The 22157-nt window shown below is 37.9% G+C and overlaps 1 protein-coding gene across 1 annotated transcript in view; it reads left to right on the top strand.

Annotated features, from left to right (window-relative positions):
• CACNA1I (calcium voltage-gated channel subunit alpha1 I) overlaps positions 1 to 22157 on the top strand; it is a gene marked incomplete at its 3' end in the record, with an annotated part of 271333 nt that overhangs the window by 239980 nt on the left and 9196 nt on the right. Inside the window, exons 10-15 of the mRNA XM_029284278.1 lie at positions 11028 to 11179; positions 13967 to 14152; positions 15827 to 15944; positions 16403 to 16558; positions 18385 to 18466; positions 20527 to 20718. Coding sequence (XP_029140111.1) covers positions 11028 to 11179; positions 13967 to 14152; positions 15827 to 15944; positions 16403 to 16558; positions 18385 to 18466; positions 20527 to 20718 — 886 coding nt within the window. The remainder of the gene's footprint in view (positions 1 to 11027; positions 11180 to 13966; positions 14153 to 15826; positions 15945 to 16402; positions 16559 to 18384; positions 18467 to 20526; positions 20719 to 22157) is intronic.

The raw sequence follows: 22157 nt of genomic DNA, 5'->3' as shown, positions 1-22157 counted from the left end.
TATTTTAAAGATGAATTAATATTTCAGTTAAAATTTTTATCTATGTTTTTCTCCAAGCACATATCACTTTCTGTTTTTTTAAAAAATATCTCTGTATCAGGGGTCCCCAACCCTCGGTCTGTGGACCAGTACTGGGCCACGGCATGCCTGCAACCGGTCCTCACAAACAAGCAAAGCCCCATCCATGAGATGCAGGCAGCACACAAAACCATGCACCCTCCGGTCCGTGGAAAAACCTCTCCATGGAACCAGTCCTTTGTGCCCAGAAGGTTGGGAACCTCTGCTCTATATCATTAATTCTGCTCTAATTGGAACCACTCTAATCATTGGTTTGCAGAAATATGCACCTCAACTATATCTCTGAAAGTGGTAAATTTCAAAATCCTGAGAGTTATCACAAGGTAAAGGATATAAGAAAAATCTCAATGAACTGATGGTGTCTATTGTTTTCCCATCAAATAACAGCATTCTAGGAGATAGCTGATATCTTGGGAATTTATGACTGATACAATTAAGAATTTTACATGTAAGCAAGCCTTGTTAACAATGTAGCAAAGCACTGCTGTCACAATGTGAACAAGAAAGAATGTGGTCCTGACAGAGAAGAGAGTGACAGGGTCAGTAATCCCTCAGTTTAGCCAGAGTTTCTCTCACCTGTTGCAATCTGAAGATTCCTCACCATGATTTTTGTGACACTTAACTGCCAATGCATTTGCTTTGAGTTCAGGTCACTTCTTACTGCTTCTTTACATCTGCTACAGCATAGCAGATGATGTCCTGCCTTATCTCCTCTGCATACTTATTAGTTTGTTTGGGAATTTGCAATATTGGGGAAAAAAATGCTTCATTTATATTGTCCTTGTCCTATCTTTAATAAAATTCAGCAAAAGCCTTCCTGTTGTTATCATTTTGCCCTTTATAGAACCTTACTAAGCATCAGGTTGTTAGTTTTTAAAAAAAAACAATAAAATATATATTTAAAAAAAGAACCTGCTGGCATGCCTGGTACCTGTTTTATGGCACTAGTTAATATAACCTATCTGTTTGTTGTTTAGAACATTTCAAGGTGAGACATAGCCAGTTATTCAGCTCCATGTATTACAAACAATGGACAATAGCTACTAACATCATCACATTTTCGGTTGCAAAGAACTCAGCACAGTTAAGCCATTGTCCATAATGCTAGTAATCTAAACAAGGACTGGTGTTGTAAGCATAAGGACCTGGAATTGGCACAGTTATTGTAGTTTGATAGTCTTGTGAAATGGCAAGAATATTATATATATATATGCATTTTGCATAAATGCTTTATCAGATTGCAGCCAGTGAGCATGAAAAATGCCATTTTCCATGTATGATGACTATTCACATTGGCTGATTAACCTGCCCACAGTCTTGTAGATTTAGGGAATATTCATAGTCTGGAATCCACTATGAATCAGGTAGTGTGGACATTTGCCTTTTAAGAGAGCCTTGATTGATTAGGCAGCTCAGCCTAAATAAAATTGATGTTCAGTTCAGAGGAGAGCAATATATATAAAAAAAAAGAAATAGTGGCGTTTTTTTAAAAGGGGGGAAAGATCTGACATAAAAGAAGATTAAAGAACATGAATAGGTAACATTTTAATTGGTGGTTACTAAAGGGAGACGATAGTCTGGATAATTACCTTCTAGTATGCAAAAAGCTTTCAACACAAGGAAAAAGTTATCCAGAGGAGGAAGAAGGAAGGAAAGGAAGGTTTAGATCTGAAATAAAAGAATGGTTTATTTTAAATATATATATATAAATCTGGCCTGCCACTTGCATGGCTGGTTGCAAATAGGCCATGGCCCAGTAGTGGCCCGCAGCTTGGGGGTTGGGGATCCTTGGACTAATCAATTGATTATACGCCAACATTATCAACACTTAGTAACCACATAGTTAGATTTTTCTTCCATGTTCATCTTTCCTTAATCTGGTCCTTCAGTTGTTCCAATGGTACCTTCATCACCATTGTAACTGGATTTATCCATCTTGGTGCAGATTGCTCTTGTCTTCTCTTTCCTTCTATCTTTCCCAGCATTAGAGCCTTCTTCAGAGAGCAAGGTCTTTGCATAATGGATCTGAAGTAGGATAATTTGAAGTTGGTCATTTATACCTTGAGTGAGAACTGTGGAGTGATTTGTTTGATGATCCATTTGTTTATTTAATTGACTGCAGGATCTTCCCTAACATCAAAGTTCAAAAGCATCAACACTTTTCTCATCTTACTTTTTAAAAATCCATCTTTGGCTTTAATAGAGTGTCACAGGGAATACCATGGCTTTTTGTACATACAGATGTACCTGAATATGTACATACAGATGTACCTGAATATGCTTTCCAAGGCCTTCATGATTACCCTACCAAAGTCTAGTCTGCAGCATAATTTTTGACCGCTTTTCCCTTACTGTTGATTATTCATCCTAAAAGACAGAAGCTATTCATAACTTTAATGTCTTCATTGTCAATTCTAAGCATGGTTGTTCTATTGTGGTCATTAGTCTGATCATTTTAGACCCATCTTAGATTATGAGGTTCAAATACTTCTGGCTTCCTAAATAAATCTCTTGTTCTTCTCCTGCTTCCCCTTTTCCTCCTTTACTTTTATCTTTTGCAACAATACAATAATTTAAGGGAAATCAGAAGGTGCTAACAATTACATACAGAATGAAAATTCTTATTTTTCCTGCCTTAGTTTGTGTAAACGTCTGATTGTCTACATACCACTTGTTACACCACAAAAAGATACCATGAGATATCTGTGTTTTCATGACTCTAACTCTTCTGGAGAGGCCTAGGAGGCCATTACATAATACATTGAAGAGGTTTGACCAGACTGTTTCTGTTGATTGAGTTTTTGTGTTTTGTGGGTTTCTGTTTGGAGTGGGGGTTTTGGGGTAGGGGTGGAATGGTTTTGGGGGGGAGGTTGGTTGGAATTGGGTTTATGTTTTTTTAAAAAAATATTTTCTTTCTAAGACTAAGAATGGAAGCCAATCCGCTGGGAGGCACACCACTACCATTGTCACCTTAACTCCTCTAACCTTCTCCAAAACAAAAATAACCTGAAGTTGTGCTGCTGAAATGGGTCATTTTGTTGTTCCCTAAACAAAGGTTAGTTGGGATTTTAAAGTCTCAATAGTGATTTCAGAAATATTTTCTGGAATGTTTTGTAAGAGTTCCTTTTGGCACTTAGGTCATAAATCAAGTGATGACATCACTCTAATTTTGTATCTTTGAAGAAATGGAGGATCTTTCTTTGCCCAATAAAGCTGTTTTTCTCAAGCTAGCTGGCTGGTTGTAATTATGAATTACATTTTCCTCTTACTACTTTCCATTCTTTAGCTTTCTACCTTAATTATCTCTTGTTCCTGCTGATGTTTTGACTTTAATTTATATATCACATTCACTGACAGATGAAGCATATAGTGGTTCATAACACAACACAACACAAAAAGAAATAGCAATTTACTTGATGATGTTTAAATTGTAATTTAATATAATCATTCAATGCAAATAAGCAATAGTTTGTTTCAATAGTACTTCAATTATCCATTTCATGCTTTTCACTTTGCTTCTCTTTGAATCATATTCTGTTTGTTCGTTTTACTTTCAATTATCTCTTATTCTGTTGTGTTCCACTTTCTTTTTCTAGTTTCTTTTGTTTATTCAGTCCTCTGGATGTTCCTCTCTTTTTGCCCAGCTCCTTGAGTGGACTCATTTTCTGTTACAAAAAGGCCCATTAGAAAAAGAAAAACATGTACACCGTTGCTAGAAAAACCCATTGCAAGGAGGAATAGGGAGTGAGCAGGAACAAATGACCTTTTCTGTAATGGACAAGCAAGCATGACTTTTAAAACATCAGTTCCTCAATATGGTACAGAAAAAGTAAACAGCAGCTACAGTATGTCAATGGAAGAAAAAGAGAACAATCCCTTCTTATAATCTAGATGCCACATTCAGTTTCTTATGGTTACTGATATAATTGTTTGGATGGAATCAAAATGAATACAGTTTCTTTCTTTCTTTCTTTCTTTCTTTCTTTCTTTCTTTCTTTCTTTCTTTCTTTCTTTCTTTCTTTCTTTCTTTCTTTCTTTCTTATCAAAATTCCGCTGTAGTGTATTTGTGTGTATAGCTCACACATATAAACACACACAGGTATACATCTAAATGGAAAGCAGTATCAGCAATGTTTACTTAGTTCACCTGGATGTGTACCTATATCTATGTTGGGACAGTGTTATATTTTTTTATTTCTAATTTTGTAATTTAGTTTATGCTTACAGTAATTTCTTGATATAGTTTATTATGCTTGCCAAATGGAAGAAACCAGGGGTTTTCAAACATTTTTAGGCTGTGACATCAGTAGTTTAAGAAAAAATCAGACACCCCCCCCAATTTAGAGCAAAGTTATAGAGACAGAAAATGACTTTTTCTTCCCTTAATTTCTTAGTCATTTTCAGAACCCTAGGGTTCCATCGAACACAGTATGAAAAACTCCCAGGAATTTTGATTAACTTCATCAATCACATGTAAAAGGGGAGAGGGGGCTTCAATTGCATGATTGTGATACCATTTTCACTTTTTTTTAACCCTCTGTAAACACTGAGTAAGAGAAGCTGGACTCTCATTCCTGGTTTTTAATGGATCAGGAAAGATGTTTCAATAAAACATAGGGTGTTGTGTTATCTGAGAATTAAAAGATTGGACATAAAAGCTCAGGACATCATTCTGTGCTAAATTGAAAGTGGACCTAAGCCCTTATGCCTCCTCTGGTTGGAGAAAGCAAAAATGGAAAGCATTCTACAAAATGATAATCCAAATTGAAGACTAAAGAATCACACCAAGTAATTATAGGCAATTATAATTGCTAATTAAACTTAAGACAGCTTCTTGTTTCCCCATTCACTTTTTCAAAGATCAACATAAGAAGTAAAATGCAAAATATGCAATGTGATATATGCTGTGGAGACTGATGTCAGAATAAAAATTGATATTTATATCCATAAAGATATATATTTCACAATGAAACTCTTTTCCTGAATCATTTCAGGTCAGCCAGAAACCACCACCCACCCACCCCCGTCTCATTCTCTCTCTCTCTCTCTCTCTCTCTCTCTCTCTCTCTCTCTCTCTCTCTCTCTCTCTCTCTCTCACACACACACACACACACACACACACACACACACTCACACAGAGTGTCATATGTCATAACATTTTGCAAAGAGTAGGTGCACAGCATTACTCTTTGAAAATGAAGAATTACAAACCTGGCTTTCCTGACTCGTGCTTCTTTGAAAGATCTTAACACAAAGGCTAAAATAGAATTACAGAAGTGTTTAGATAGTTCTGGGTTTAATAAGGAAATTTTACTTTAGCTAAGGAAAAGTCGGAGGTAACATATTCACTGGAACGCTCTCGGGGCATACTGGTTGGCAGTATTTCTAGATGCAAACTGTCTTTCAGGATACACCCTTTAATAAAACAGTGCAATATCCACTGTGTATTTAATACAGTGAAATGCCATATACCAGTTATAGGGCTACAATTGTAGGTTAAATCTGAAAGGTCCCATATGTTTCATCATTTTTTAGTCTATCATGGATGCATGCCACAAGCCATCCTACAATATTGCTACCGTAGTAAAACTGGGAAATCACACTACCATTTCAGAGTTAATGTTATGAGTTTCATTTTTTGTTTTTTAAGTTTGGCAACTGCATGCATCCTTAGACAGATGTGCAGGAATGTTTATTTTCAATAACTTATGTAATGTATAAGCCATGAACCTCATGGCTTGTACATTACATAAGGCTACATTGGTTACTTTAAGTTCAGCAGAGATTGTGTTGGACAAGTATGTTGATTTTAAAAAGCAGTGTGATGTCTTCCTGCTCCCCAGCTGAAAAATAGGGGAATGAATTTGCTTTCTGTAGTTACTTCTTATCACCTCCTCAGCTGAGGCCAAAGAACTTCTACTGCAGGGATGTCAAACTGCCGGCCCACTGGCCGTCACGTGGAAGCCGTGCCCACCCCATTGCCGGCAATGGCAAAACATGACGTCGCAAGTTTGACATGTCTGTCTACTGTTTTATAAACATTAACTCTGTAATTAATGGAAATCATAGTCATCCCAAAAATAATGTAAAGAAATCTATGAAAAAGTGAAATATTAAGAAAGTAATCACTTCAGAAGAATGAGTTGGGGATTTGGGGAATATTGAGAGGAAATGATAGGCCAAAGCAATCTTTCCCTACCTGTTTCCCTCCATAATTGCTCAGCTGGATTTCCAATTTATCTAGAGATTACTTGAACAGGAAAGTTGATCTCTGTGATCCCCAGGGCTGGGGGTGGGGGTAAAAAAGAAGCACTTCATGTGAGGAATTTCTCACTGCTATCCAAAATGGCTGGTTTTAAAGAAAATGCAGAAAGTTTTATACTTTGCATATTTCTTAAAAGTAAATTGCATTATTGCAGTGTACATTCTTAGGTTCAATCCTATGAGTGTTCATGTGGGAGCAAGCCACATTGAAACTGATTTCAGAGCTTGAGTGGTTGTGGGTGTGGGTGTCTCTGTGTGTGTCTGTGTGTGTTCTGTGTTGCTAGAGAAACATGAAGCAGATGGAAATTGAGTCAATCATCTGCTCCTCTCCTCTAATTCTGTTTTTGATTTTGTTTTTAGGGGAATTGGGAATTGCAATCAAATCTCTGGCATGGGATAAGTGTACCATTTCCTTACATGCACCCTTTTTGCCATATTAGTATAATATTAGTATAATATTCAAATTAGTGTAATTATAATTAGTATAATTCAAATTAATATAATGTCACTGATCGCATTCCACAATGAAGTGTGGAATTGAAAAAAGAAGCTATGGAGAAAATAAACATTTTTGGGCAGCAGTTGTCAAAATCACTTGATGAAATAAAGAGGTGATTGTGTGAACCCAGCACTCAGGAACTGGGATGCTGATGCTGAGAAAAAGATTGAAGGGCAGGTAGCTAGGGAATAGATCCTTCTGTTCTTTCAGCAAAGTAGAATTGCATTTTCCTATTTCAGTAAGTGAATGTTATTTGTAATTTCCTGGATGGCTTTGAAGTAGCCTTTCCCAAATTGGTATCCACTGAATGTAATTTCCATTTTCTTAGCCAGATGCATATTTTATTATCACCGTGAATGAGAATAATAGGAATTGTAATCTAAAACATCTGGACTAGGAAAGGATAGTGTAAAAATCCTGAACCTGATCCTAATTTTCTATGCACACAAGGATTAATAATTTTATTCTCTAGCTTTAAGTAAGAAACATGGTAGCAAGGAAAGACTAATAATTATTCTGTGCAGAACACTTCTAGTTCTGAAAGCTACTTCACACATTTGATAAAGTGAGCTGCAGCTCATGAAAACTTATGCCTTATAATAAAATGTGTTAGTGCTAAATGTGCTATCAGACTCTCTGGTTCTTTCATTTCTGGTTTCTATACTGTGGTAATCCCAGTCTATATAATTCACATATAAACTAGAAGCAACTTGAGTGACACAGTTTTAGTAGAGCATAGAATTTTGCTGTAGACTTCATAGACTATTATAGGTATATTATATCATCATTATTATCACCATCATTCCTTGTATCTATAAGTTCAAGGTAACATACAGACCACTTCCTTTCCAGATTTATTACAAGGTTAATAAATTAGCTAAGAAAGAATGACTACCTCATATTCATCCAGTAAACCTTGATGTTTAAGGACATTTAACAACTATGTTAAACTGGCTGTCATGCTGTAGTTCACAAATAAAGCAAATTCCCATTGGATAAAACAGCTTTCTATGGACCCTACATTGTCATTTTCTATAATATTTATGTGGGCTAAGTATACGGCCTTGGTACCTTCCAGATTAAATTAAATTATAGTAGGGCTTTTCAACCTTTTCACAGATTGTACCACTTTTAGGATATGGCAATATTCAAGTACCACCAGTCGCCTAGCAAGGTGTCAAAAACTCGATGACCCCCCAAAAAAAGAAAAAGGAAAAAGTGATAAAGTACACTTGAGGTAGTCCTCAACTTACAACAGTTCACTTAGTGACTGTTCAAAGTTACAATGGCACTGAAAAAAGTGACATGACCATTTTTCACATTTATAACTGTTGCAGTATCCCCAGGGTCATGTGATTTACATTCAGAGGCTTGGCAACTGATTCATATTTATGATGTTTCAGGGTCATGTGATCGATCCCCTTTTGCAACTTTCTGACAAGCAAAGTCAATGGGGAAACCAGATTCACTTAACAACCGTGTTACTAATTTAACAACTGCAGTAATTTACTTAACAAATGTGGCAAGAAAAGTTTGTAAAATGGGACAAAACTCATTTAACAAATTTCTCGCTTAGCAACATAAATTTTGGGCTCAAGTGTGTTCGTGTAGGATGAGGACTATCCATACACCCACTTACCACACTTTTACTGAGAAACTTGTGCCTGTTTCTCTGACATTGAGCTTTGCGCTGTTCTATCCCTTTCTCTCCCTCTGCTTTTCTCAAAGAAGCCTCTCCTCTTCTCCATCTCTCTTTCTCTTCCCCTTCTCTTTCCCTGTCGTCTTTTTTTCTCTCCCATTCCCACCAAAACTTCCTCCTTTTATATACTCTCCTCTCTCCACCCCCCTCCTCCTTTTCTCTTCTGGGTGCAACGATCAGCATGTAACTGCGTGCGCCAATCCTGAGGCCTCTGTCTCATCCCTGCAGCCTGCAGAAGTGCTGATCAGCATGTAGTTGCGCAGGCCAATCCTGGGGCTTCTGCCAAGCCCCGACAGCCTTGCAGCACCAGCTGACTCTCCCTCAGGCTTGTGCGGTGCTGCCGCTGCTTCAGCTCATTCCCCTGCCCCGCTACACTTGTCTAGGAGGTCAGGTATCACCTGCCAGGTGCAAAACTACCACCAGTGGTACACGTACCACCAGTTGAAAAGCCCTGAATTATAGTTTTTTAAAAATACCAGAAATACCTATCATGCTGTGTAACATAAGCAACATTGTTTTGATGTTTCCTCAGCTAAATTTTGCACCCTCTTTCTGGGTTACCCTGGTTTTTTTTGGGGGGGGGTGGTACATTTCACTGCTGCCTAATTCATGCATGTTGATATTCCTTCTAGTAATTAGTTAGACCACTTCTGAGAAACTACAGGTAGTCCTTGACTTACAATCACAATTGAGCCCAAAATTTATGTTGCTAAGTGAGAAATGTGTTAAGTGAGTTTTGCCCCATTTTACAACTTTTCTTGCCACATTTATTAAGTGAGTCACTGTAATTGTTAAGTTAGTAACACAGTTGTTAAGTGAATCTGGTTTCTCCATTGACTTTGCTTATCAAAAGTTTGCAAAAGGAGATTACATGACTCTGGGACCTTGCAACCATCATAAATATGAACCAGCTGTAGCATCCGAATGCTGCAATGGTCATAAGTGTGAAAAATGGTCTTACGTAACTTTGAATGGTCGCTAAATGAACTGTTGTAAGTTGAAGACTTTCTGTAATGAGGAAAGATTATGATAATAGGACTAAGTATGTTGCTAGTAAGGCGCCTGAAGGCAGGACGAGAAGCAACGGGTGGAAACTGATCAAGGAGAGAAGCAACTTAGAACTAAGAAGAAACTTCCTGACAGTTAGAACAATTAACCAATGGAACAACCTGCCTCCAGAAGCGGTGAATGCTCCAACACTGGAAGTTTTTAAGAAGAGACTGGACAGCCATTTGTCTGAAATGGTGTAGGGTTCCTGCCTGAGCAGGGGGTTGGACTCGATGACCTCCAAGGTCCCTTCCAACTTTATTATTATTATTANTAGTAGTAGTAGTAGATAAACGCCAGTAGAAACAATGGAGAAAATCAGATAGTAGGGATAGTAAAAGATGAAGGGAGTCCTTCTATCCTCTCAAAATGAAAAAACATAAACTTGGTGTTTTCCACGTGTCTTAAGAATTGCAATTCTATCATCCTGAAGTTTTGTAGCCATACTATCATATAAAAAGAAAAAGAAATCCAGTGATTACAAATATACTACAAATGTTGCTGCAAAACAGTGTTGTGGAATTTGCACAAGCAGTGACCATATCATAAGGCAGTGGTGGCGAACCTATGGCATGCGTGCCAGAGGTGGCACTCGGAGCCCTCTCTGTGGTCACACGTGCCGTTGCCCCAGCCTTGCCTCCCCCCGTGACCCCCTTCTCTCCAGCAGCCCCCCTGAAGGAGAGTCACCCTCAAGCGTGGCCCACACGGAGCAGCGCAGCCAAGGACATGGCAGCCAGGCAGCGTAAACAAGACTCTGCCCTCACACCCCATCATGCAGTTGATGCTGCAGGGCGCGGGCAGAGGGTGTGGCCACCATAGCGCTGCTGGGCTGTCTGGGCGATCTGCAGCGGGCCCTGGAGGTGGTGAGTGGTCCTGTGGGCAGACGGGGCAGGGGATGGGGGGCAGAGCAGGGGCAGTGCAGGGGGTGGAGCGGGGGCGGGGCCAGTTTTTGGGCATTCGGTCTCTAAAAGGTTCGCCATCACTGTCATAAGGTAACAATGGAAATATTTTGAGTTATATCATGAAATCATCATAAATGATTACTGTGGCAAAAACAGCAAATCCAGCATCTACTTCAAAATTAGAGGAACAGTCCTCAGTTGCCTTCAAGTACTGAGCAGCTAAATATTTTTTTTAAAAAATGAATAAATTACCAAATTAATAGACACTGCAGTGTTGGAGCAAAAGATCACACAAATTAAAAAGGAGATTAATTAAAAAGGGGAAGAAAGGAGGGGGGAATACCAACATTCATTAAATGTTGGAGAGATGGTAGCCTTAGAGGTTCACATTCATTGTACACTTAGAAGAAGATATTTGAAAGGCTCCAAATGTCTTTTTTTTTAATGCAGGTGCTCCCATTTCCTGTATCCCATCCAGAAAAATATGTGACATTTCCTAAATGCATTTGATGTCTTGGCTTCTTTCTTTTGCCTATAGCCAGAGGAGCTGACAAATATTTTGGAAATTTGCAATGTTGTGTTTACCAGCATGTTTGCCCTGGAGATGATTTTGAAACTTGCCGCCTTTGGTCTCTTTGATTACCTTCGCAACCCATACAACATTTTTGACAGTATCATTGTCATCATCAGGTAATGACAATTCAAATCTTTATTGAATCGATAATGAAATGTTGCATAACAACAATGGATGATGATAGCTAGATTCTTGCCATCCAGATTAGAGTAGATCAAAGCTAAGTCATATCTACTAATTTTAAGTATGTGTGTGCCCACATTGTGATAATTCATATTGCCCAAAGGTGAGGACTGGGACTGGCAAATGATGACCAGTAATGAATTATGTTTACACCATTATTTTGAGCTTTCCTTTTAAATTAATATAGTATAACTGCCCATATTTATGTGTAGAGTCAGGCAATCTGAAGATTTGATTATATTTCAGATTTTGCCATTAGTTATATTCAGGTTAGTCTATGTTTACTTATTATTTGATTTTTTTATCCTGCCTTTACTATTTTTTATAAATAAGGTAATAAACATATCTAATATTTCTTCCTCCTCCTATTTTTCTCAAAGCAACAACTCTGTGAGGAGAGTTGGGCTGAGAGAGAGTGACTGGCCGAAGTCACTCGACCAGATAATTGTTCTATAAATGCATGCAGTCAAATATGAAAGCAGAAATATCATGTTAAATCCTTGCTAAATATTTTTCCAGTTTTATAGTGCTATATTGCCAAATCAGTGTAAGAAATAATTTGTGCAAAACTATAAATACAGTATAACTAGAGGTAGTCCTTGTTTAATGACCATAATTGGGACCAGCAACTGCTGCTAAGCAACACAGTGGTTAGGCGAGACATTACATGACTGAGACTCGTGATTTGACTGCCAGCTTCTCTATTGATCCTACTTGTCTGAAATTAGTTGTGAAGCATGCAGATAGTGATCACTGTGACAGTTGTAAATGCTTACTGATTGCAAAGCACACAAATCTCAATCATGTAACTGTGGGGACACTGTGATGGCCACAAGTGCTATCAAAAAGTTATTTTTCCAGGACCTTTGTAAACTTTGAACAGTTGCTAAAGAGGGCATTTGTTAAAACGAGGTCTACCTGTAAAGTAAAACATTATTCCTAGATATGGCATTCAGTTTCTATCTCTTCTTTCTATATTTAGAATTCCTATCTTTAGAAACATACAAAACTGCCTTAATCTATAGTTAAACAATGGTGTTTCCTCTACATGTAGCCCCAGCCATCTGTTTGAATATATTTTAAAAGATTTTTTGTGTTTCTAGATATAGAGGCTACTGATGGAAATCTTCATTATTGATCAGACACATACATACATAGAAGAAACAATGGCATGGCATGGCATGGCAGGAAAGGACTTTGGAAATTATCTAATTCATTCCGCTGCTCAGTTCACTAGCCATTCCTATAGCATCTGTGACAGATGGCTGGCCAGCCTCACTTTAACCATTTCCAGTTAAAGACTGTCCAGCGCCTTCCCCCAGGCAGTCTTTTCCATTGGTGAAAAACTCTTACTGTTAGGAAACTTTTCCTGATGTCCCACAGAAATCCATTTCCCTATAATTTAATTTCCATTGTTTAAACCCATTGTGGTGTCTTCCGGAACAACTCTGAACAATTCTGCCCTGTCTTTTACAGGACAGCCCTTCTGATGCTTGAAGACAGTTATCATGTCTCTATAGACTCCTCTTCTCTAGACTAAACATACTCAATGCCTCCAACCATTTGTCTTACTTTTTTTTTTCTTTCAGGACCCTAATTAACTTGGCTGCTTTCTCTGGACATGTTCCATTTGTCAATGTATTTTCTAAAATGTTGTGCTCAGAACCGAATGTTTGTGGCCCAATCAAAGCAGAATAGAGAGAAATAATTTCTCTTGATCTTGACACTATACTGAGCAATGGACAGTTTTGCCTCTAGCCTCTTCATCTTCTCTTACAGCAGGCTGTGAGCCTGCACATGCAGCATGTTTAATTATTGTCAACTTTAAGGAAAGAAACAAACTTGACACAGCACCTGCAGATCAAAAGAACAGTTTGCATTCTTTATATGAACAATAAACAAAACAAAAAATAAATGCTTCTCCCTTAAGTTTATCCACAGCTCCCTGTTTCTTTATTCAGTTTGTCCTCTTTGAACTGCTTCCTTATATTTTTCCGGAAGTTGCTTCAAATAGGTTGGCAACAAACGATGCTTCAATGGGCAATCAGTAGTGCAATGTGCATCAGTGCATCAGTAACTTTCAGGAAACAGTCAACAGCAGCAGTCATCAGTAGCCTGTGCTCTCCCTGACTCACCTTCCCTTTGATCCTCTTTCTCTTTTACTCTTTCCTGCCAAAATCCTTTGCTGTTACTATTTGCTCATTTAATGATCTTGCTTGTTCACCCTCTTCACTTCCTCAGATATATTTATATCTATAGATACACACCCACATGCGTACACACACAGAAAAACACCGACCCACATAAATATATTCTTAGACAAAACCACACACAACACATATATTTACAAAATGTATTTTAATCACACATGATTAAGTCAGATATTGTTTTAGTTGTATCAGATTGGACCTTCCAGGTCTTCTGGATTTCTCACCTCCCATAATATCAGTGGCCTTTCTATAAAAGATTACGTAAGCCTTTGGATTTTACCAGAAACAATTCATTTGTAGTTTCCAGTGCATTTTATGGAGAAATTATATCTCTTTTACACTCACAAATGCTCTCATACATAGAATCTGCTTAGAACCTAAACCTAATGAAAGATGACAATGAAATGGGTTGTTTATTGAATCCCTTTTATTATTTTTCCAATCTAATTATGGTCTTAGCAGTTTCTCTCTCACTTTTGTGTGTCCTCTTCTGATTATTTGGATCTGCAGCATCTGGGAGATCATAGGTCAGGCTGATGGTGGCCTGTCAGTGCTGAGGACATTCCGGCTGTTGAGGGTGCTAAAGCTGGTGAGATTCATGCCTGCCTTGAGGCGTCAACTTGTGGTACTGATGAAGACAATGGATAATGTAGCAACCTTCTGCATGCTCCTCATGCTCTTTATCTTTATCTTCAGGTAGGAAGATGAAATGCTTGCTGAAGACAGTAGGGTCTGTATAGGATGTGTGGTTAGCATTTTTTAATGGAAGCAGAAAGATACCAAGGAACTAACAAGTGAATATGGAAGATTAATATAGGGTGGGCTCCATTTTACTAGCTTAAACACTGAGAAAGGAAAATGTCAATAAAGGCAAATTAAATCTCTGAGCCTAAACCTGATTTCCCCATCTTGAGTACTTTCCAGACATACAGACTCAAACTCCTAGAATTTTCAACAATATTTATGCTGACTGGAACAGAGAGAATTTAACCTCATATATCCAGGAGTGCCCTAAGCCATCAGAGCAATTTTAAACTGTAACAGTCTGACACCAGCTGCACCATTAATACACATAGTTAGTGCATTCATGTGCAGAGTCTGGAAGATGTACAACAAAACAAAAACCCAAGGAAATAATAAAGATAAAATTAAAACCTCATAGTCACATAAGGTTAAAGGCTTCATGGAATAAAAAGGTTTTAATCACTTTATGAAAAGCAAGAAGGGGACACATATTCCAGAGCACTAAGGTTGGTACAGAGAAAGCCTGCTGCCTGATCCCAGTCCAGTGAACTTACCATATAGATGATCAGATTGGATGAACAAAGTCCATTTTGGCAAAGCAATATCTATATGTTCAGGTGCACCAATAAGTTGTGCTGGCTACAGCCTATCTACTGCCTTCAAGACCACTTGTAGCTTCCACCCATGTGGAGGTCCAGGACATCAATGCAGTTTGCAAAAGAAAGATTTTGACTATAGCATGAACAGATGTTGATTCCTTCAACCTCAGATCAAAAGAAAGAGAAGTTAATTATAGCTAAGACCAGCCTTTCCTAATCTCATTTTCTGTAAATGTTCTAGACCAATGTTCTCCTGATATTTTGAACTATAATCTCCATCATACCATTCCAGTATGGTCATACTGGTTCAGTATAGTCATTCTGGTTAGGGATGCTAAGGTTCTCAGAGAAAGGATGCTGAGTAATATTGTGTTAATGTACATTAGCTAGGTACCTTTAGTGCCTTCTAAACAAGAACAATGATATCTCTCAGTATTTTTTCAGTTTAGCCAGATTTCTTTCTCTTTAAATAAAAGAATGCAATAAGGCTAGAAGTTTAATAAATGAACAGTTAAAATGTGAATGAAGAAAATCAAAATAAATCTCACAATACTTCAGGGTAATCATTAAGCTTTGCTGTCTTATTGTTTTTACTACCAATGTTGCATTGAGAAATGAAGTTGATGGGGGTTTTGGGGGATATGTCTGAATCTGAAAAGTGAGGAGGCTAACCAATGCCATCAGTTATGGACACTTAAAGTTTCCATTTTGATTCTATTTCATAGGGTTGTTTTACATTTGGGGAAACTCATAAAGATTACCCTACATGTTTTGAAAGGGAATAATTTAGATAATTACTTAAGGCTTTGAAAACAAGCAGACATTGATTGATGCTTTACAGCTTGCCTTCAAAAGTTGTGGGTGCTCTATCACTGGAAGCTTTTAAGAAAAGACTGGACAGCCACCTGTCTAAAATGATATAGGGTCTCCTGCTTGAGCAGGGGCTTGGACTAGAAGACCCTTCCAACTCTGATGTTCTATGTTCTGTAATCTTTTAAAAACCATAACACATTTTTCTTTCCTATAGCATCCTTGGAATGCACATCTTTGGTTGTAAATTTAGTCTTAGAACTGACACAGGAGACACAGTCCCTGACCGGAAAAACTTTGACTCCTTACTTTGGGCCATTGTCACTGTATTTCAGGTGAGTCCAAGGAACAAAGAGGGCATACAATTTAAACTTTCAGTCTTCTTATCATAGAACTGTATTCCATTGTTTTTCCATAAAAGAGAGATCATATAAACAATAATACCTTCACTTGAAACCTATTGACTTTCACAAGCAGAACTGCCCTTCCTATTGTATCTTTCACACTGCAGTAATCTGTGGATATAGTCCTTTCCAGAGATCACCACTGACAATGGCATAGTACCATATAGCTAGAGGCATATGTTTATAGAAATCATGTCATGATTGCACCCTTTCCCGTGTTATGCTCAATATTAAAATAGAAATATTAGAGACCTTTCCTGTTGACAAATCATTCTGATAGTACATCTTGTTTTTTATCTATTTATTTACTGGAAATATATATATCCCGTATTTCTGCCAAATGCACTTATTCTGGACTTAACTATATAACCTTAAACTTTACCATTCAGATTTTGACACAGGAGGATTGGAATGTTGTACTCTATAATGGCATGGCCTCAACCTCTCCATGGGCATCACTTTATTTTGTGGCTCTCATGACGTTTGGAAATTATGTTCTCTTCAACCTACTGGTAGCCATCCTAGTGGAGGGATTCCAGGCAGAGGTGAGTTGCTACAGTGATTGCTTTCAGGAAGGTTGGTTGCAAATAAGGGAGAGATTCAGGGTCAGATTTCCAATGACTTATAAGTCAATCCTTGCCAAGCAGGCATTGCCTTAAACAATAGCTGTTATCACTTCCACCAATACATACAGTTTCCATGAGGTGGAGCTATTGGGAGCTGCATTCTGACACATCTGATAAATACAGAATGGAGGGAGATGGTTTTAAATCATGTTTTATTGGGAGTAATCTTGGAAAATTATGACTACCAATTCATGAGTATATGACATCTCAGGATAGAAAAGACATGTATTTGGAATAGAATTTAATGAACTCAATCTATTTTCTTGCTTTTTAAAATCTGCATTGTGATGCAGTGCTCAAATCAGAAATGCATACAAAAATATTACTGATTTATTTGATCAGTTTATATGGCTGCTCACTCCTCAAAGTGACTAGTCAACAAAAACCAAACCAAAACAAAAAGAAGCTGTCAAACCTTATGAATACTATGTCCCAGGATGGGCACATCCAAATATCTGGGGGGGGGGAGTAAGGTTCCTAATGCCTTACAAAAGACTAGAAGGAGCATAGCATCTGGAGGTGAAGGGGACTTTCATGGAGATAGATGCTACCAGGGAAAAGGCACATTTCTTAGGTCCAGGCTGATGACATTGGCACAGAGAAGAGATCTGTAATAGGTCCAACCTGAAGGAGCATGTGGGATTATTAGGGGCTGGATGGGGAGCAACGGGTTGAAACTGAGTGGCTCTGAGTTTGGGGTTCTTTGGTCCATGGAGAATTGCCACCTTTGGTCTTGGATGGGGTGGCACTGCCCCAAACAGACCCAGTGCATAATCTGGGGGTTCTCCTGGACTTGCAACTCCTGCTCGAAGAGTAGGCGGCAGTCGTGGCCAGGAGAGCCTTTGTGCAACTGTGGGTTGTGCACCAGTTACTCCCTTTCCTAGACCAGAAATCCTTACTCACAAGCCCTAATCACCTTCTGTCTTGACTATTGCAATGCTCTGTACATGGGGCTACCCTTGAAAAGCCCCACAAGCTCCAGTTGGTGCAAAATGCAGCAGCCCACATGGTTTGTGCAGATCTCGGTATGCACATGTGTCACCTCTCCTGCAGGAATTGCATTGGTTGCCTATATGCTTCCAGGTGCGATTCAAGGTGCTGGTTGTCACCTTTAAAGCTCTTATGGCTTGGGACCAGGTTATCTGAGGGATCGTCTCTAGCCGGTCACATCCGACCCACTAGAGTGGGGAGGCAAGGAATGTTGTGGGTCTTGTCCACTAAGGAGATACATCTGGCAGGACCCAGAAGAAGGGCCTTCTCTGTGGTGACTCCCTCCCTCTGAAAAATCATCCCTCCGGAAATTAGACTGGCCCCCACTCTGACACTCTTTCAGAAGGCCTGGGGAACCCAGAGTGGGATGGAGCCCATTAAATGGCTGGTATGAGTGTATGTTGTCGCTGGGGTGAGGGTGGGGGATTATTATGCTATTATTTTTAATTTTTATTATTTTTATTTCTTTTATGTTGTGCTTTTATTTCCTCTAAGCCACCTTAAATTGTTGTGAGCGAGTAGGCAGCAATATAAATTTTATAAAGAAAGAAAAAGAGAAAATTGAACCGTTCAGACATTCCTTCATATCTAATCATCTGAATGCTATTATTTCTTTCATGTAGAGGTATATTGTCCAATTATTTCCATAAAGTATTTTTCCACCTTTGCAATTCTCTGAAATCAAAGGGAAATCACTCTGTTGCTCTCATGATGCTCACAATTCCCAGGTCTTTGCATTTATTTTCCCAATGCAGGGTGATGCTAACCGCTCATATTCAGATGAGGACCAGAGTTCATCAAATATTGAAGAATTTGACAAGTTCCAGGATAGTTCAGGTATTAGCAGGGAATACACAATGTATATGTCTATATAAAAGCATATAACATCTTGGAAAGTATCCTTCCTTCCTTCCTTCCTTCCTTCCTTCCTTCCTTCCTTCCTTCCTTCCTTCCTTCCTTCCTTCCTTCCTTCCTTCCTTCCTTCCTTCTTTCCTCTCCAAGATATGCTCTGGATCCACAGAGATGAATCCTTCAGTCCATTTACATTTCCAGTTCTCAAATTTTTCTAAGGAATATTTGCTGTATTACACTGCAGAAATTCAGATGCCATTTCCTCTATCCAAGATGCATGAATAACTTAATTCAGAATGCAACAGAGGCTTAGGCAATCCTGATAAAATTAAAATAATTTTATTGGAACAACCAGTGCTTTTTTTCTAAAAAAAAAAAAAAAAAAAAAAGGGTGCCGGAACTCACACATGTCATACAACCCGCCTTGCCTACCCTACAAGGTTCCATCCAAAAAAGGTGCCGGAACTCCGTTCTGGGCGTTCTATGAGAAAAAAAAGCCCTGGGAACAACAGTAATGATTATAAAGGTGTTCAAATCAATTTCTCAGTTGAGTTTCAATCAGACCCCTAATGTTCCAACGGCACAAAAAAATAATAACTTTCAAAAACATAACAAAATATGTAATGGCTACTGATTAGTAACACCAACTTTTGGATGAATTAAATCAGTAAAAGCCAAGATGAAAGAAATTGATCAGTACATTTGGGGAGAGCAATGAACCTAGTATTACATGAAGCTTGTCAGATGCTGCCCTTGGAGTCATGATTGCTGAAAAGCAATGGTACAATTTTCTGACATTTTGAGATGGAAACAGATGACAACTGTTGTATAAGCTCTAAAACAAGTATATCACAAAAACAAAAGCCCAGGCCCATACAAGTGATACAATTCTATACATTTTGCAAGCCAGAGCCACCTTAAAAGCATCAAGCATGACCCTTGACTACAAAAGGGGTTTTTTTGCCAAAGTTAACAATTCAGAATATTTTAAAAGAGCGGGAGGAAGCCCAATTATATAGATTATAAAGCTAACTCAACTTGCAGGAAGAATCTATATTGGAAGGAGTTCAAAAGATCTAAGAAAGATTAATTCAAGCAATCACTTGGAAACAAAGGCTAAAAAAGGAAATTAGAACTTTAGCATTTGAAGACCAAACACAAATGAGAAATTGCATTTTGCAGTATTTTTCTGAGTAATGTCGTATGTTTTTTTCACTCCAGCTTTGCACCATACATGACAATGGCTATAAAAATCCATTTCCCCCCTTTTCAATCAAAAGAAGGACTGAGAATGATATCCAGTGCCACAAATTACTGCTGGTCTTTAGCTTTCTTTCCTAGCCCAGTATATCTCATTGTTGTTTACCTAAATTTGCAGTGCATATACATAATTTGATGCTAGCTGGGAATGATGGCAATTATAGTCTCCAACTCATCTGAAGAATGGAAAATACATGGCACCATTCCAATTAAACCTTTCTGCTTACTTTTACTAAATTTGGGATTTGGGATAAAATGTGCAAATAAAATGATGACACAAATTTCACCCTTATATACTTGCATTGCAGGAGCAAAAGTGTGGTGCTTGCTTTGTGATTTCATGACATACATTTTGTCATTCTGGTATCATAGTGGCTAGCAGCCTGTGTATTCAGCACAAATTTACTTCTGAACTGTTAACACTGGACTACCTTTGTCTAGTAGTTCTCATTCTGTTACAATGAAAGAAACCCGTGGTGGTAAATGTTAAGCAAATGTTAAAGGATAAGGGTTTTTTTCTCACTCAAATGGTGCAGAGTTTCATCAAATATTTCCAAGCTTCTATAAGCATAGCATAAAACATTGTTAGAATAGGAGCAGGAGGAAAGAGGAATTAATTTATTTCCATATTGTTCCTTGTTTTCTAGAGGCATAACTACAGAATTAGAATATATGTATATTGAACTGTTTATTTTAAAGCACAAATTGCTTTAAAAAATATCCTCCCTGGGTATTATCTCTCTTTCTCTCTGTGTTTTGTCTGTTTTGTTTTTGTTTTTTCTCAGATCCAAAGCTTTGTGCAGTTCCCATGACTCCAAATGGACATCTTGACCCCAGCCTTCCTTGTCTAAACCAGCCTGGGGCAACTGCTGGAATGATGAATCCATCCCACAATACTCTGCAGTCAGATATCCTCATGGCCCTTGAATCCCGAAAAAGCAGTGTGATGTCTTTAGTAAATGAATTTAAATCCATCTGTAACCTACTTACATTAACAGTCATATATTAGGATCATCTTCCAACCCAATATCTGAGAATTTGGCCTTCAATTAGTAGAATCATTATGTAAACTTTTACACATATATTCCGCAGTCAGTATCTTTGATTGATTCTGTGCATTTTCCCTACCCCTCTTCATTTTAACATGGCAGAAAAGGAGATAATGGGTTGTTTTTCCATTTATTGAAAGGAATAGGATTATACAAAATAGCTAAGAATTAAAACTCTAAGAAGCTCTGCTGAATAATAGTTAACACTTGCTATGATGTAATGAAAATAAGAGCTAGGCCAATGCAATTAAAAGTACATTTAATATAAGCCTTTAGTTTTCGTATTTACAAATAAACTAGCTTGATGTGCTGAAAGGACATCAGATGTCCTTTCAGATGATTGTATCATACTTTCTTTCATTATGACCATCAACTAGGATGATGATTTTGGAGTCCAACATAGTCTCGAAGAGTTAGAGATTTCCCACCCATACTGGACACAATCCTATACTTGGAGAGAAAGAATAAAGTTCAATTCCATCTTGGCAAAAAGTGCTCTTGAAGGATAGTAGTCATCATATTAAAGAAGACATTTACTTGAATAGGATTCACAAAAGGAGAGGACATCTTTTTAGATTGTATTTGCCACCTAGAAAGACTAAGGAAGATGGCTTTCATGGAGATACACAAGATTTCTTACCAAAGTGATGAAAGATGAAAGGTGTTTTAAGTCCACAACAGACATATAATATTTGGCAGAGGCTCAGGTAGATGCTTCATTAAATCATGGGAGTATAAGCAGGGAGAGGAGATACAGCAGCGTTAGGTTTGAAAAATTGTGTTATTACAGCTAATTTCAATAAAAGTAGTTTTAGCCTTTCTATGAAATTGATTTACTGGTCTGGCCTACCTAGTGGAACTGACACCACCTGGGGTCTTATAACTATTTCCATTAATATTAGTTTTTTTTTAAGTAAGGCTATATTTTAATTGTTTTAATTAAGTGATTCAATACATGAATTAAATGTTAATTAAATGTTTTTATTTAAGTTTTTAGCTAAAGAGCCAGTCTGATGTAGTGATTAAAGTGTTGGCTCAAGAAGCTGTAAATTCTAATCCCACTTTAGACATGAAAAATAGGCTGGATGACTTTGAGCCACTCACTCTCTCTCAGCCCAGCTCACCTCAGAGGGTTGTTCATCACCTTGAGTTATATATGAAAAAGGGTAGGGAAAAACCAGAGAAAAGTGATGCATCAAAAAGGAGGAGACTGAATGTTTGTAACACCCTCAGTTATTGAATAAGATAAAAACAAACTGAAAAGTTTACCTCATTTTTCCATATATTAGTTCACTTATCTGCTTCCTTGCTGGTTTTTTTTTTTTTTTTTTTTTTGAGAAGGGAACATTAGGTGGGAGTTAAGTTTT

This window comes from Protobothrops mucrosquamatus, unplaced genomic scaffold (genome assembly GCF_001527695.2).
Source record: "Protobothrops mucrosquamatus isolate PMUCROS unplaced genomic scaffold, P.Mucros_1.0 scaffold486, whole genome shotgun sequence".
NCBI lineage: Eukaryota > Metazoa > Chordata > Lepidosauria > Squamata > Viperidae > Protobothrops > Protobothrops mucrosquamatus.
This window is presented reverse-complemented; position numbering and strand designations above follow the sequence as displayed.